This window comes from Helianthus annuus, chromosome 4, assembly GCF_002127325.2.
Source record: "Helianthus annuus cultivar XRQ/B chromosome 4, HanXRQr2.0-SUNRISE, whole genome shotgun sequence".
Lineage (NCBI taxonomy): Eukaryota > Viridiplantae > Streptophyta > Magnoliopsida > Asterales > Asteraceae > Helianthus > Helianthus annuus.
Window position 1 is genome coordinate 27,983,430 of NC_035436.2, and position 16,021 is coordinate 27,999,450.

At 33.2% G+C, this 16,021-nt stretch overlaps 2 protein-coding genes across 2 annotated transcripts; one reads left to right on the plus strand and one right to left on the minus strand.

Annotated features, from left to right (window-relative positions):
* Positions 1-3,875: 3,875 nt before the first annotated feature.
* On the plus strand, positions 3,876-4,766 carry LOC110902298 (protein STABILIZED1). The gene has a single exon (XM_022148998.1). It carries the CDS (start codon positions 3,876-3,878, stop codon positions 4,764-4,766), a length of 891 nt encoding a protein of 296 aa, XP_022004690.1.
* A 1,311-nt stretch (positions 4,767-6,077) lies between these two features.
* Positions 6,078-8,658, minus strand: LOC118491378 (40S ribosomal protein S21-2-like). The gene is made up of 4 exons (XM_035989126.1): positions 8,536-8,658; positions 7,444-7,523; positions 7,221-7,353; positions 6,078-6,348 (listed from the first exon to the last, which is right to left on the minus strand). The coding sequence occupies exons 2-4, from the start codon at positions 7,491-7,493 to the stop codon at positions 6,286-6,288; spliced, it is 246 nt and encodes an 81-aa protein (XP_035845019.1). The 5' UTR covers positions 7,494-7,523; positions 8,536-8,658; the 3' UTR covers positions 6,078-6,285.
* Between the last annotated feature and the right edge of the window lie 7,363 nt (positions 8,659-16,021).

Sequence of the window (16,021 nt, forward strand, 5' to 3'; positions counted from 1 at the left end):
TATTTTTTGTGACCAACTTCCTACAAATAAATTAGAAGTGTTGTTACAAATTTCCGAGGAAGCTGAGTATTTTTTGTGACCCACTTCCTACAAATAAATTAGAAGTGTTGTTACAAATTTCCGAGGAAGCTGAGTATTTTTTGTGACCCACTTCCTACAAATAAATTAGAAGTGTTGTTACAAATTTCCGAGGAAACTAAGTATTTTTGTGACCCATTTTCTACACATAAATTAGAAGTGTTGTTACAAATTTGCAATGCCAAAATTCCAGAAATAATCTGCAATACCAAAAACCTGTTTTACAAAATTCACCGAAGTTACAATGACGTAAATTCAAAAATCATGCGTTACAACGCAAGTTCCAATACGTTTAAACCGTAAGCTAATACAATTCAACGTAATTCCAAAAAGATATCAAAAACTACAACTAATTAGAGGGAGGACACCAATTCTTCATAAACTCTTGAAGTTGTTTTTGAAGTTCTTCCCTTGCTTTCCTTCCTTCGTCAAGACAACTTGCAAGTTGATCCATTTCTTCTTCAAGACGAGATACAAGTAAGTAGATTCCTTTCTTCTTCAACCCGAGCTTCAAGATCAACCATTCAGGTTCGCATAACTTGAGCCTAAAAAGTTGTTAAAATATAGATATATAGTTATAATTAGTAAATACATTATATAAAGAAATGGTTTGAGGCAAAAGAAATATTAGTTTGATTTCCAAAGATTACATACGCACGCACGTCACACACACACGCGCGCGCGCGCACACACACACACTAGGGTATTCACGGTTTGGTAAAACCGCAAACCAAACCGTTAGAACTTGCAAACCACAACCATCCCAATGGGTTGGCTTAGTGAGATCTTAGTATGTGCAAATTGAACTATCAAATGGGTGGATCGGCTTAGTGACAAGAACCAACATTTTTAACATTTAGTAATTAAACATGTTGACACCATCAATTAGGGTTACTATACAGTATATTTACCCTTCGTTGACATTTATCACCCTCGAATGTACATACTTTCAAGGTTTGTCAACTTTAGTCCTCTATTTATTATTTAATGCCACGTGTAAACTCATGACACGTGTTAACACATTATTGGACACAAAATTTCGAGGTGTTACATACATACATACAAACATACATACATACATACATACATACATACATACATACATACATACATACATACATACATACATACATACATACATACATACATACATACATACATACATACATACATACATACATACATACATACATACATACATACATACATACATACGTACATACATACACACACGCAGGCATGCATGCATGCATGCATACATACATACATACATACATACATACATACATACATACAAATATAATCATACATACAAACATGCATACATGCATTGCGTAGAAAAGCCAGTTTTATTTGGTCGTTCGCCGTTTCAATCCGTTTTTCGATCCGGTTTCGACTACGTTTATTAAAATTTAATTACGAAGCAAAATATATCGTAAAATCTCAGTTTTAAAGGTAATACGCGTCTCTGATGCTTCCGTTTCGTTGCAGGTGCGTTCCTGCAGTCGCGTTTCTCATTCACGTTTGCGCTTTGTGGCATACGAAAGCCCGATAAATTCGTAAAACTAACTTTATAAATATAAAATACTCGTATAAAATTCATACTTGTCGGAGTTGTCAGTATTTTGTTTGGTTTCAGTTCGTTATCGTTTAATATTTCGCAGATTTTTCGCAGATCGTCATACGTGCACTTTAAAGTCGATTAGACGTTCCTAAGCACTCCAAGGGCCTAATTAAGTTAGCTTGCATCATAAACAGCATTTATTATCGTTTTAAACATCTATTAATCGCGTAATTAAAGGCGTAAATTACCGGTTGTCACACTAACCCACCACCACATCCACCCCTTCACCTTCACCCATCATCACGAGCGCCGTCGAACCCAAATCAACTGCCGTCACCGCACCTAAAGGACATAACGTGCACATTTTCAAACATTTAAATATTTTTCAATTCAAATTTAAATTTATAAGGTTAAAGTATGGGTTGCTAGGCCACGTGTAAGGGCACTAGTTAAATATTTAAATATGGTAATAAATTTTCCATCACAAATGCATAGCAAGTTGCTACACATTTTCTACGCAATAAATTTTCCATCACAAATGCGTAGCAAGTTGCTACATATTTCCTACGCAATAATTAATAACAATGCCGATTAAACATTAAAATATAATCTAAGTATAATAATAAATATTTCGTCATAAATCCGTAGCAAGTTACTACACATTTCCTACGCAATAAATTTTCCATCACAAATACGTAGCAAGTTGCTACTCATTTCCTACACAATAATTAATAATAGTGCTGATTAAACATTAAAATATAATCTAAGTATTTCTGAATCTATATTTTGTCATAAATCCGTAGGAAATTGTATTGATACATGGATTGTTTCCTACGTCTTTTTGACAATTTGCAATAGATTTAAGCATTTTGTCATAAATGCGTAGGAAATTGTATTGATACAAGGATATTTGTCAGAAATGTGTCACAAGTTGTGACGCAATCCTGACGGATGGTTTATTTAATTAATAAATAAATATTTTGTCAGAATTGTGTAGAAAAATGCTATCATTTTCCCTTATTTATTTTGCATATGTTAATATTTATTTGGTAAACAATTATAATTATCCTTTTGAAGATTATTTGTGACAGATTTGTGACGCAACTGTCAATTAAATAGAGTTTTCTTATTTTTTTGTAGGAAACTTGTCACAAGTTGTGACGGAATTTTGACGGATGGTTTAAGTTAATTAAAAAATAAATGTTTCGTCATAAATGTGAAGGAAACGATATAATTTATGACAGATTTGTAACGCAACTGTCAATTAATTAGGGTTTTCTTATTTTGCGTCACAAATTTGTAGGAAACGATATTATTTTCCCTTATTTATTAGGCTTATGTAAATATTTATTCGGTAAAGAATAATAATTAACCTTTTGTAGGTTATTTCTGACAGATTTGTGACGCAAGTGTCAATTAATTAGGGTTTTCTTGTTTTTCGTCATGGATGCATCGAAAATTTGTAACAAAATCATGAAATTTTTTTTTGTAGGAAATTCGTCATAAAGGTGTTGTAATCTGTGACGAAAAAAATTGTGTAGGAAATTTCTGTAGCAAATTGTCCCATTTTCTAGTAGTGCAATAAGACAAAATAAGCAAATTTACTAAACTGCCTTTTTAACATTAAAATATTAAAAACATAATAAGATAAAAAGAATTTAATATTGGTTTTATAACTTTTAATCTTATCCATCCATCTTCAAAGATCAATGGTTCTCAATTTGTCCGGTAAACTACTAGGGGCTCCCCATGGTTTATTAAAAGGGAGGGGAGATTTGCTCCTCATCCGGGGGTTCATTTCATTCATTATGCACTCAAAAGTGAAGGTCTTAAAAACTTCATAGAATTCATGATCGACCATTCCATTTGTGCTTTCAGCAAGTAGGCGACGCGAATCTATTTCTATGCTTCAATCGGATACCAGGAAAGTGGTTCTCTGGTTTTCATTTTAGGGTCCTTAATATAATAAATAGATTAAATTCTTATCTATTATAACTATTTTTTCGGTATTCTTTTTTTTTTAAATCATCACATCACCGACTTTGCATGAAACTATATGAAACCTTCTATCCGCATCGTACCATTGCGTTCGATCAACTCCCAAATTAACGAACTAGTAAGTCATATTCACACTCTAGGTTTTATGTCGTTTTAAAATATTGTTATTCTACAATCATCAAACTCCCATTCCAAATTTCAATTCAGATTATAAGTTTCCATATTATTATCAATCATGCAACCACTTGCACCGAAGAATCGATTAAACTTAGTCAATACAAAGCCTCCGTCTAATTGCGTAGCCAGTTTTAGTCGTGGTGCAACCACTCACTCAGATATCGGCCATGCCCGTGTTGCGCCTGACCTTCTTGACTTTGAATCTGTGATGCAGAATATGATGAGGAAGATAAAGAGGCTGATGTTGTTGAAGTCTGTGATTCGAACAAACCCAAAGGGTTGGATTGAAGCTGCGAGATTAGAGGAAGATACTGGAAATATTCGGAAAGCAAGAGAGTTGATAAGAAAAGGTTGTGAAGAATTTCCAAAGAATGAGGATGTATGGATCGAGGCATGTCGGTTGGTGAATCCGGATGAAGCTAAGGGTGTTATAGCAAAGGGTGTTAACGCGATTCCCAGTTCGGTAAAACTTTGGATACAGGCTGCAAGATTGGAACATGATGATTACAATAAACGTAGGGTTTTGAGAATGGGTCTTGAAAAGATACCAGATTCTGTGAGGCTATGGAAAGCACTTGTGGAACTCGCTAATGAGGATGATGCAAAGCGTTTGCTTCAGAGAGCGGTGGAATGTTGCCCGTTGCATGTTGAGTTATGGCTTGCTTTAGCTCGGTTGGAAAAGTATGATGCGGCTAAGAAAGTGTTAAACAAGGCGAGAGAGAAGCTTCCTAAAGAACGAGCAATTTGGATCGCTGAAGCTAAACTGGAAGAAGCTTTTGGAAACACATTTATGGTTGGGAAGGTGATCGAAAAGGGTATTCGGGCTTTACATAGAGAAGGGGTGGAGATTGATCGAGAAGCTTGGATGAAAGAGGCTGAAGCTGCTGAATGGGCTGGTTACGTGTGGACATGTAATGCTATCATTAGTAACACAAAGGGGTTCCATTGAAACTGCTAGAGCAATTAATGGCAAAGCGGCCCAACTTGAGAAGGCTCATGACTGCTGATAAATATTTTGACAGTTTATTTTTCATGTTTTAACTTTTGGGGACCAAAATCTATATGAATATTCCCACAAGATGGTGCAATATCTTGTTGGTAATGTTTTATTTTGAGTAGAAGCTTTGACGAGAAGGTTAGTTTGTCAAATGGTAATGCATGCTTGGAGTTACTAGCGAAGTAGCTGAGCATTGTAGAATTCGTTAATTATTTTCAAACAGTTAATATCAAATTATATAAACAATTACATATCATCCAATATCTGATCCAAGCACTTGTTAAAATCTATAAAAAGAAGGTTTTACTGGATTACATTGTTTGACTCGACCCAACCGGGTAGGCGATCTCTTTCACCTTGACATGGTGAATTTCAAAGAAGGAAGTAATGTTACGAATCATCCACGGCAGGGGCAGGAGTAGTGTATTAGGAGCCCACTTGCGTAGATATCCACTGGCACGGGCAGGTATAGATATCTTATCCCACTTGTATAGTATGGGTTTCTAAACTCGGGTTATAATAATTGTCATTGGTGTCAGTGTCACAAATAAGACAAATATGCCCTTTACACACGCCTACTTGTGGGGTGACCATATGCACGTAACTACAACATCAATTTCTTGACACCAGAGGTTAGCAAATTAACCGTCATAACTGATAACCGAATCATAACTGCACCATAACCGAACCGCTATTAACCGCATCATAGTCTCGGTTTTCTTGTAAGCCCAAGCTAAGTCCAAACCATGCATGCCCCTAATGCACATCCCTAGTTATTTCAAATGTTGCTTGGTTAATTAACCAAATATAACCATAACCGAAGCTAGCAGTTATATTTATGGTTAATGGTAAAAGCCGAAGCAAACCGACCCATGAACACCCTTACCATTCGTGACGGTGAGCCAAGGTCATGATGTCTCGTATGTTTTATTTAAAGGTGTACATGTCATATGGTTCAAGGCATATTGATCAATTCTAACATAATATTACTTGCATGGTGAATGAATTGTATGAAGGATAGCTACCTATGTTTCTCACCATTACACATAGGTACACACAGGCCTATGTTTCTTATGTAAATGGGTTCAAATGATATTTCTTATAAATGAACTTCTGAGCCAAATCGTTTCCGATACACCCGGTTAAACCGTTTCTGAGCCAAATCCGGTACTGTATAAAAACCGGACTTTAAAACATTGATCGTTAACGAACACCTCTTTGAAAATTAAAAAAAAAAAAAAGAAAAGAAAAGAAAGATAACACTGATATAATAAAAGCACAGCATTAAGATGAGTAGGCTTTAAAGTCTAGCAAAATACAGTAAAAACATTCCAAACATTAACATCAAAACTGATGCATCAGTATTTCTTTAAAAATACCATCTCTTAGACAAAAAAACAAGAAAACTTCGCTACGGAAAATTTGACATAGTCTGAGACTGCAACGCCTTGAATTGAATCCAAAGAACAAACTATTGGCGGGTTTCAACTTTCTTCTTTTGCCACAGCCGATCAAGTGCACTGTCAGCATCTCCCTGCCAATGTGTAATGCTTTTAGTCTAATAGCAATTTTAATCCATACAGGCAAATGGGTTGAAATGAATAAGTTAACCCATATGGTTTTATGATTATCATTGTGATTAGGAGTGCAAACAAGCCGAACTACTCGATATCGGCTTGAAAGTTTAAATTAAGCTCGAAACAAGCCAAGCTTAAATGGGCCCTAGCCAGAGAGCTTCATTTATCAAGCTTGAGCCGGCTCTCGCAAGCGTAAACGTGTCCATTATTTATATATTTTTAAATAATGTATTAAATAAATAAAATTGATACTTATTACATGAAAACATATGAAAAAATAAATATATGAGTAAATTGTCAAATCGTCCTCAGGTTTGGGTGTGTTTGTCAGTTTCATCCAAAACAATTTTTTTGTACCATATTGCCCATCACTTTTGTGATTTTTTTCCATTTTCATCCAAACGTCTAACTTTTTTTTGCCAAAATCGTCCCTGAGATTTCAGATTTTTTGCCATTTTCATCCAAATATTTGAAGAAAATATAAAGCAAATTAGACATTTGGATGAAAATGGCAAAAAATCACAAAAGTGAAGGGCAATATTGTACAAAAAAGTTGTTCTGGATGAAATTGGCAAACAAGCACAAACCTCAGGGACGATTTTGGCAATTTACTCTAAATATAAATAATAATATGAACTAATAAATAATAATAAACAAGAGCTAACATATGTTTTCAATATATTACTTTTAATCTGATGACAGTTTTAATCCATACAGGTAAAAAAGAAAAAGATAACCCATAAAGTTTTATAACTAGCATTGTAATAATATACTGTTCCAACATTATAAAATAATATTTTTATTGTAAAATTAAAAAAAAAGGACAAACCTGGGCTCTCACGAAACCGCAGAGTGCAAAGGTGGAAAATTGACCGGTATATAGACCATTTTCGTCCAAATGACCAACATTAATTTGGACTGAAGCATGGTCCTTTGAAGTGATCAGCCTATTGGTGGCCGAACTGCAAAATAGAAAGGATCAATGAGCATTTCAACTGCGTACATACTTACATTTATGACTCATGATGAGTTACTAATGCAAAACTACATACCACTTCCTGGGGATATAGAGATCCATGTTTTGTCCCTCCTCGTTCTGCATGTTTGCAACGTCTTTGAACACAGGCTAAACCTACAAAACAAGAACAAGAAAAAAGTTTATGATCAAACAAACAAAGAAGAAAGAGCATTTCTATGTATCAAATATTGAAATGTTTTCTATCAAGATCAACAACCACAAGTTTTCTTAATAAATGAATAAAAACACCAATTCATAAAAAAGGTGAAGAAAATTTATGCATCATGCATGATACATCAATCTAAAAAACTAGCTTCTGATAAAAAAGATTACTCATCTTAAAAACATACAAATAAACAAGTCGGTCATAGCTGAAACGACCGATAAATTATTTCAAATACGGGCTAAGCTTTACACTAGATTGAGCTAAAATGTTTAGCTATAGCTAAAGATGAGTTACAATAAGAAGCAGAGTGTTACATCACAAACTAATTACTTGAACATGAGTCAAACTCAACAAGCTAATAATCAAAACCATAAATTTTGTTCATATTTATTAATAAAAGGCTAAAAGCATTTCCAATTTAAAAATAACTATCAAATTTCACCATTCCTCCAGTTAAACAGTTTTTTTTTTTTGATAAATCAGATGAAGTGATGAACATCTAAATCTTTAAAAAATCTCAAATTCTCTTCACAAAAAAAAAAAAATCAACAAAAGCAAAAAAATAACTAACCACACACATATATTACACATATTAAAATATTTCTAACAGCAGAATATTAATCTAAACAAAAAAACTCAAAATAGACATTAATGCTGGCAATTTTGGGGGTAATGTAAATCAAAACCCCAAAATCTATGCACACAAATCTTAAAATAGCATCATAATTTCAAAATTCGAAATAACTGCATTACAGATTACAAATCAGAGATCAAAATTTCCACATTTTTTAGCATTTTTTTGTTTCAAATTAAAACAGGCTTATCAATTTCAAGAAAATAATAATACAAAATAATAAGTTGTTTAGCAGATAATCAATTGGGAACTTTTAAGTAAGTAACAAACAGTACTACAGATCGATATAGTTACATAAGGGATCGATCAACGAAGAGAAAGCAAACCTTAAACGACGGCGTTTAGAGCTGCGGTGAAATGAGGCGTCTGGTTGTAAGGATATGAAAACCCTAATTGCATTCGTTTATATAGGTGAATGAAAAGGGTGAAATTGTTATATTATTCTGATCGGTTTAGCCCCTAAACTATTCGTTTATTGGTAATGTGGTCCTCTAACTTAGTCTCTTTATCTAAAGTTAAATAATGATGGGGAATTGGCCTGTAATAATCTCACCTAGACCGGCCATTAATAATCCCACCTCAGAATATTCCCCCCGCCAGTCTCACATTTCACCTATTTTTCCTGCAATGGCCCCATGTTAAAAACTTAACGGAGTTAAGCTTTTTTCCAAATTACAAACAGATTTTTTAGGGCTTTTGATCAGAACGATAATACGAGTCCATTAATGTAAAACTTACTTCGAAATGGTGCTCCAACTGACTTGATTTTGGTTAATTGGAAATTTAAACACCCGAATTGAAGCGTCGTTTTCATCGTTTGGAGCACCATTTCGAAGTAAGATTTGCATCAATTGACTCGTATCGTCGTTCAAATCAAAAACCCTAAAAAATCTGTTTATAATTTGGAAAAAGGCTTAACTCCGTTAAGTTTTTTTAACGGGGGACCATTGTAGGAAAAATAGGTGAAAGGTGAGACTGGTGAGGGGACTATTATGAGGTGGGATTATTAATAGCCAATAAGGTCTAGGTGAGATTATTACAGGTCAATTCCCCTATAATGATTTTGAGACACCAATACTAAGTTAAAGTTATTAACCTTCCTTCTAGTTATTAAACTTTTTTTTATTTCTTAAGATTATAATATATAAACTGAAACTATATTTGTCTTGAAGGTTTGAGTAAAATACACGAATGGACCAAAGTTTTGGATTTGCTCTATGGTTTTTCAAAAGTATAACGATGGTCCTGGTGGTTTTACTCTATAACACATTTATCTCCCAACTTTGCTAAAAGTCACATTGATGGTCTCGGTGGTTTGCACTTTGTGATGTATTTAATTCAGAACTGCTAAAACCTTTAAATTTGTTAGCTGATGACTAAATGTGTTATAAAGTGCAAACTACATCGACCATCCATATATTTTTGAAAAACTAGAGATCAAATCCAAAATTTTGATAAACAATAGAGAACATCCGTGTAATTTAATCTAAAGGTTTTTTAGGGGCTGTTTGCCAACATCTGAATGGTTAAGTGCTGAACCATTAAGAGGTCTGAACCATTAAGAGCATGTATAATGCTTAACTGTTCAGAGGCAAATGTCTGACCAATTCAGATTAGAGGTCTTAACCATTCAGACTTAGTATAAATCTTAACCATTCAGAGGCAAATGTCTGAACCATTCAGACATATGCTCTTGAAACAAACAGTCTGAACCATTAAGTGTTGAACCAGTAAGAGGTCTGAACCATTAAGAGTTAATGAGGTAAACAAACAGCCCCATGGATATGAGTTCTTTTTCTAGTCTGAAATTCTTTTCAGTTTTCATCTAGTGAAATTAAAGGTGAACTAGGGGAATACCCGCGCTCCGCAGCGGGTTGGCGGAAATTCGGTATGTGTTGTTTCGGCTAATTACAATACCGGTTCGCTATATCAACCAAAAGAAACCCAAAAACATAAACTCAATAGTGTGCCCAGAATAATATTGACACAAAGTTTTACATCGACTGAAATTCTTAAAAACGCCTACTGGTTCAGATTATACCGATACCAGTGTCGATGTTGTTCGGTCAGAATTTGTGTTGTTTGTTAGGGTAACGACACGGTAGCGGCACTCGAGAAAAACACTTTTTTTACAACTCTATTGTCAACAAATTTTACACCAATCTAAACATAGTCGTGATTCATTTTTTTAAGTTAACCACCGCAAACTATTAAAACAAAATCAAATTAAATAAATAAAAATGTATACTATTTAGAGAGTATAAAGCGTTAAAAAATTTAAGGGATTAAAATATTAAAATTGTATTGAATAGAAAATAAATTATGTGATAATAATTATAACAATCGTTAAAACATAAATAATATAGATATAGCAAATTATCATAAATTTAGTATCATAGTAAAATAAAAATTTTTTAAAAAATAATTAAAGATTATAGTAAAATAACAATCTAAAAAAATAATATTATGGAAAGCCCCCTGCAATTTGGTTACACCAAAATAAATAAAAAATAAAAAAAGACGGCTAAAAGTAAACGCCAGTATTGAACTTCTTATCCACATATTAAGGTTAAATGCCAGAACCACTTGAACTACTTTATCTTCCTTAATATTTTATATTTTATTTTATATTTATACAAAGTAAACTGTGAAAAACAAAATAATAATAATTTATACTTTCTATAAAAGGAGAAATCTAAGTGACATAAAAAAAGCTGATGTGTCAGGCATGTCCAACAAGGCTTTTCTTATGTCATTATTACATCATAATGTCTAATATTAAAAAACTTTAAAATTCAAAGTTGGCCCACATTTAAGATGCAAAGGTCTGCTGAGAGAATGGTCTGCCCATGTTAAGCCTAATATAAAATAACATTTAAACTTTTGTTTAAACATCTGTCCTCAACATTTTATAATCAAACATCAGTTCCCAATAAACATCTGTTGACATTCAAAATTATGGCTCCACATTCAAAATTCAAAATCCAAACCATATATTCTAATCCAATAAATAAGGGTTAATAATCTGCATACACATTCAAATCTCTCCCGCTCACATCTGTGATCGTATCTCTCCCTCTCAAATGCATCTTTCTCGTGATTCAGCCGCTAATCTCCGATTACACTTCTTTGGTCGAATGTTTGTTGATTGTGTTTACATGTTATCTGTAACATTTGTCAAAAACAGATATCAAAAATCCGACCCGTTTTGAAATTCGAATCCTAACCTCGAACCAAAGGAATTTTTTTCGCGAAACAAATAATCGTTCAAAGATTTTTGTTCGTTATTATATTTCGTTTATAAATATGGTTATGAATTTATTTGTTTAAATAATTAAATTAATTAATCCTACAATTTAAAAGTTTTATTCTTTTTATAAAAAAATAGAATCTAGTTAGCCTCGTTAAAGTTTCAAAGTTAGTTTAAATCAACCTAGTTAGTAACCAAGTTGATCATCTAGTTATTTGGTTAAAAGACATAAGTGCAATTAATTAAAAGTTGTTTCTGTAGATTATTATAAAAAAATAAAAATAAAAATATAACTAATTTCTTTCAAACAAATTGCCGCCCAAACAAAAGTCAGCGAACATCATTGTATTTTTTTTCACTATTTGATTGAACGTAATATGTGGTTTCCTTTTTACAAAACAATCAACCTATCTTCTAAGTGTAAATATGTTATAATCTCGTTTCCTTTTTATGTTTTGCCGCCCAAAAACACAGCTCGCATACAACCTTTATTTCCTTTCCTCCTCTTGCTGATTTCTCGGAGATTGGCAACAGAATTGCGCGTTTCCATCTTTATAACAAACATGGATTTAGTCACCTTTCCAAAACGTATACAAGAGTCGCTCATACGGAAACTTCGAAACTTACCGAAACGAAATTTTTAAATGTGTATATATAGATAGCTCACCTTCTCTCAACATTCATACAACCTGCTTCAACACAATCACACACACCCACAACACCTTTCGCGTAGCCTTGCCGGAGAAAGATAAACGACGCCGGAAAACTACACGCCGTCGGAGATCGAATCGGAGCACTCGCTGGAACCACGAAAACCCACCGGAGACCCATGGTCATCGCAACGGGAATCAGTTCGTCTTGTTCGGCATACGCTTCATACGTTTTTCCTTCTGTTAGTTCTATTACATTAAACGTAATTATAATATGCCACATTGCAAACCTCATGCATACATTTTATCAAGTCACAATGGGTGGTGGATCCTTGTCGGTTTGGTTAAATAACAAAGGAGATGACTACATCCTGAATATATTTTTTTTGAATGAACTGTTGTTAAAAGAAATAAAGAAAACAGGTGCAAATCATGTTCTAATCAAAACAACACTTTCATAAATGCTGGATCTGATATTGATCAATTTTGACCAATTTTATTTTGGGATTTTAATTTTTAAATTCATTTTCTTTATTTTATAATAAAACCTTTATTTAAAATGAATATTGTTAATAATTAATTCTTTTTCTTAAATCTTAATCTTTAACAACATAATTAAGTATGGTTTTCATTTTAATTCTTTTTCCTTTGTAATAAAAACTTCTAACATAAATAAAATTGACAATTTTATATCTTTTTACAACAATAAAAGTTAATATTGAGATAAAATATAATATACCAAATACTAATTAGTAAACCATATCATATCAGGAATTTTATTTAACGTATAGTTATTAACTATATCGTTATGTGCCATTTTAAATCTCTAGGATAACCATCCTGTTCGTCCTTTTGGATTTCCAATCCTTTCCTCGCGCGTTATTTCAAGAAATTCTTATACGCAATCACTGTGAGTATACATGACCCATTTTCCATTTTAACACTTTTGGGTGCAATATGTATTCTATATCAATCACATTATTCACTTCAAACAGCTTTATGCACCCTCTATCCAAATTGCACGTGATACATTTGATTCATGTTATACATGTTATGCTATTGTAAACTCTCATGACTATGTGTTCATTAACTTTACAAGCCTCCCCTAACAATGGTAGCGCTATAGGTTGAGAAACGCCCCTCCCGTTATTCTCGCGGGTATTGTTAGGTTAATCTATGTTAAAACCTCCCGTTATTCTTTGGGATAGGCACGTTAATTGCGTTAAACTTTGGTTTGGACACATAGAGTAACATCGTTTCGAGTATATACTGTTAATGTGTAATCATGTTATTCACGTTGGATATGAGCAACTTCAAACTTTTTATTATACTATATATCAAAGTTGTATACTCGCCAACATACCTTGTTGATTTTATTTTAATACATATTGCAGGTTGATTTGTTCAAGATTCAAGAAACAAGCTAGGATGGCTTTAGATACCCATTTTAGCAATTAAACCATGTTTGAATTTATGTTTACTATTTGAGACATTGTATTACTTTCTTAGTTTTAATAAAACGAATTAATTCATATTGTCACCTTTAGTGTTATGTTGTTTTGAGCAATTTGTTCGTCTCATCCCGACGTTTCCGCCATCGGTTGGGGTGTGACAGATTGGTATCAGAGCCATAACTATAGGGAATTAGGAAGATTGCCATACTTTTCCCTAGTCTATAGTAGGAATACTCTGATACCAGATTGGTATCAGAGCCATAACTATAGGGAATTAGGAATGCCTTGCCTAGTCTATAGTTTAAGAGCTTATTCACTATGTGTTGCTTAAAACAACTTCATTTCTATCTTCTTTGCTTCCCTCTACTTTCTTGGACTCTTAATATACATGCCTTTCCTAAGGCTAACACAATACACACTTAGAGATTTGAAGACACTCTTACAACACAATCGAAATGAGTCATCAAAATAGGGGTGATTCCCACCTTTGGTGAAGACTTTCACTCAGCTATACTTTGAATTTTGCACGAAATCTACCCTCAAGTTAGGAGTGATATCCAAATCTTGAAGGGAATTTCCATTTCATACTCTAGTGGACCCTTATCTTTTGATAAGTACCAACCACATTAGGGTACGATGTTATCAAGTTAGAGGTGAAACTCGCATCTTGTTTAACTAGTCCCACTCCTCGATTTTCAATCTCGCCAAAGTTTCGATTTTCCCAATCGATTAAGGACGTGTAGTAACTGGAAGGACAAATATCGTTAGTTGCTTCTCGATGAGAGTATTTGTCTATTAGGCCAAAGAACGTTTCCCTAATTCGCAACGGACTTCGATTTACTTTGGAATAGTCTTATGTTACGTTCCGTGACAATCCATGTTTTATGTTTTATCTCTTTTATGCTATCTCTCTTTTATGTTATCTCAACTTTAATGTGTTTTACATTTGTACGATATATCATTTCAATCTAATACATGGATGCTAATACGTTATATTTGATTCGTGTTTCTGGGTTATTCTTATGTGATGAACTTGTCCTTTAACCCACACCTTAACATGTATAGCACTATGCGTAGTGCTATAGGAGTAGCGCCCGCCCGTATTCTAGTGGTCATGTTAAGTTAACAACATTACACCCTCTTCGTTGCGACGATGTTGGGTAGTCAACATTGCGGTACACGATGGGTTGACCTGTTTATTCACATGCCAGTGATACGTTAATCTTGTTAACTAAGTATGTGATGTGGATTATTCTAAATTTTTATGCTAATATATTCCCAAAAATGGAAGCTTATCATCAAGATGGCAGTGATTTCCTTACCTTGACGATTAACTCCGCTCACTTTTCAACTTTACCAATGAGCTAGGGGTGATTTCCTTACCTCGGAGGTAGTTACCAACTCTTTTTCGTTCTCAATGAAACTTTATATTTGGTCGTTTCATTTCAAGCTTGGAGACACGATACACACTATCTTCGCAATCTAAAACAAATAATAATAATCTCTCGTGAACATACTAAATTTACGATGCTTTCCCTATCTATGTTACACTACGTGAAATCATGATTATGCTATTTGAACATTTTATATGCTATGTGAAACTATATGCTATGTGACGCATTCGTGAAAACAAATTCTCTAAACCTTATGATCGAGTCTCATCTATTCTTTCTTTAGAAGTCTTCCTCTTAGATTTCGAGGACGAAATCTCCTAAAGTAGGGGAGACTGTAACATTTGTCAAAAACAGATGTCCAAAATCCGACCCGTTTTGAAATTCGAATCCTAACCTCGAACCAAAGGAATTTTTTTCGTGAAACAAATAATTGTTCAAAGATTTTTGTTCGTTAATATATTCCGTTTATAAATATGGTTATGAATTTATTTGTTTAAATAATTAAATTAATTAATCCTACAATTTAAAAGTTTTATTCTTTTTATAAAAAAAATATAATCTAGTTAGCCTCGTTAAAGTTTCAAAGTTAGTTTAAATCAACCTAGTTAGTAACCAAGTTAATCATCTAGTTATTTGGTTAAAGGACATAAGTGCAATTAATTAAAAGTTGTTTCTGTAGATTATTATAAAAAAAATAAAATAAATAAATAAAACTAATTTCTTTCAAACAAATTGCCGCCCAAACAAAAGTCAGCGAACATCATTGTATTTTTTTTTCACTATTTGATTGAACATAATACGTGGTTTCCGTTTTACAAAACAATCAACCTATCTTCTAAGGTAGTGTTTGGTATGAAGGAATGGAAGGTGGAATGGAATGGATCATTATGATGGAATGAAAAGAAACATGTTTGGTTATCATGTGGTAATGGAATGGAGCATTCCAAAGGAATGTAACTCCTTCCAAATATAATAATTTTCATTCCTTGGTATGTAGGTGTTTTTTTTCCATTCCTTCAAGGAATGGAAAGAAATATGTTATTATTATTATTATTATTATTATT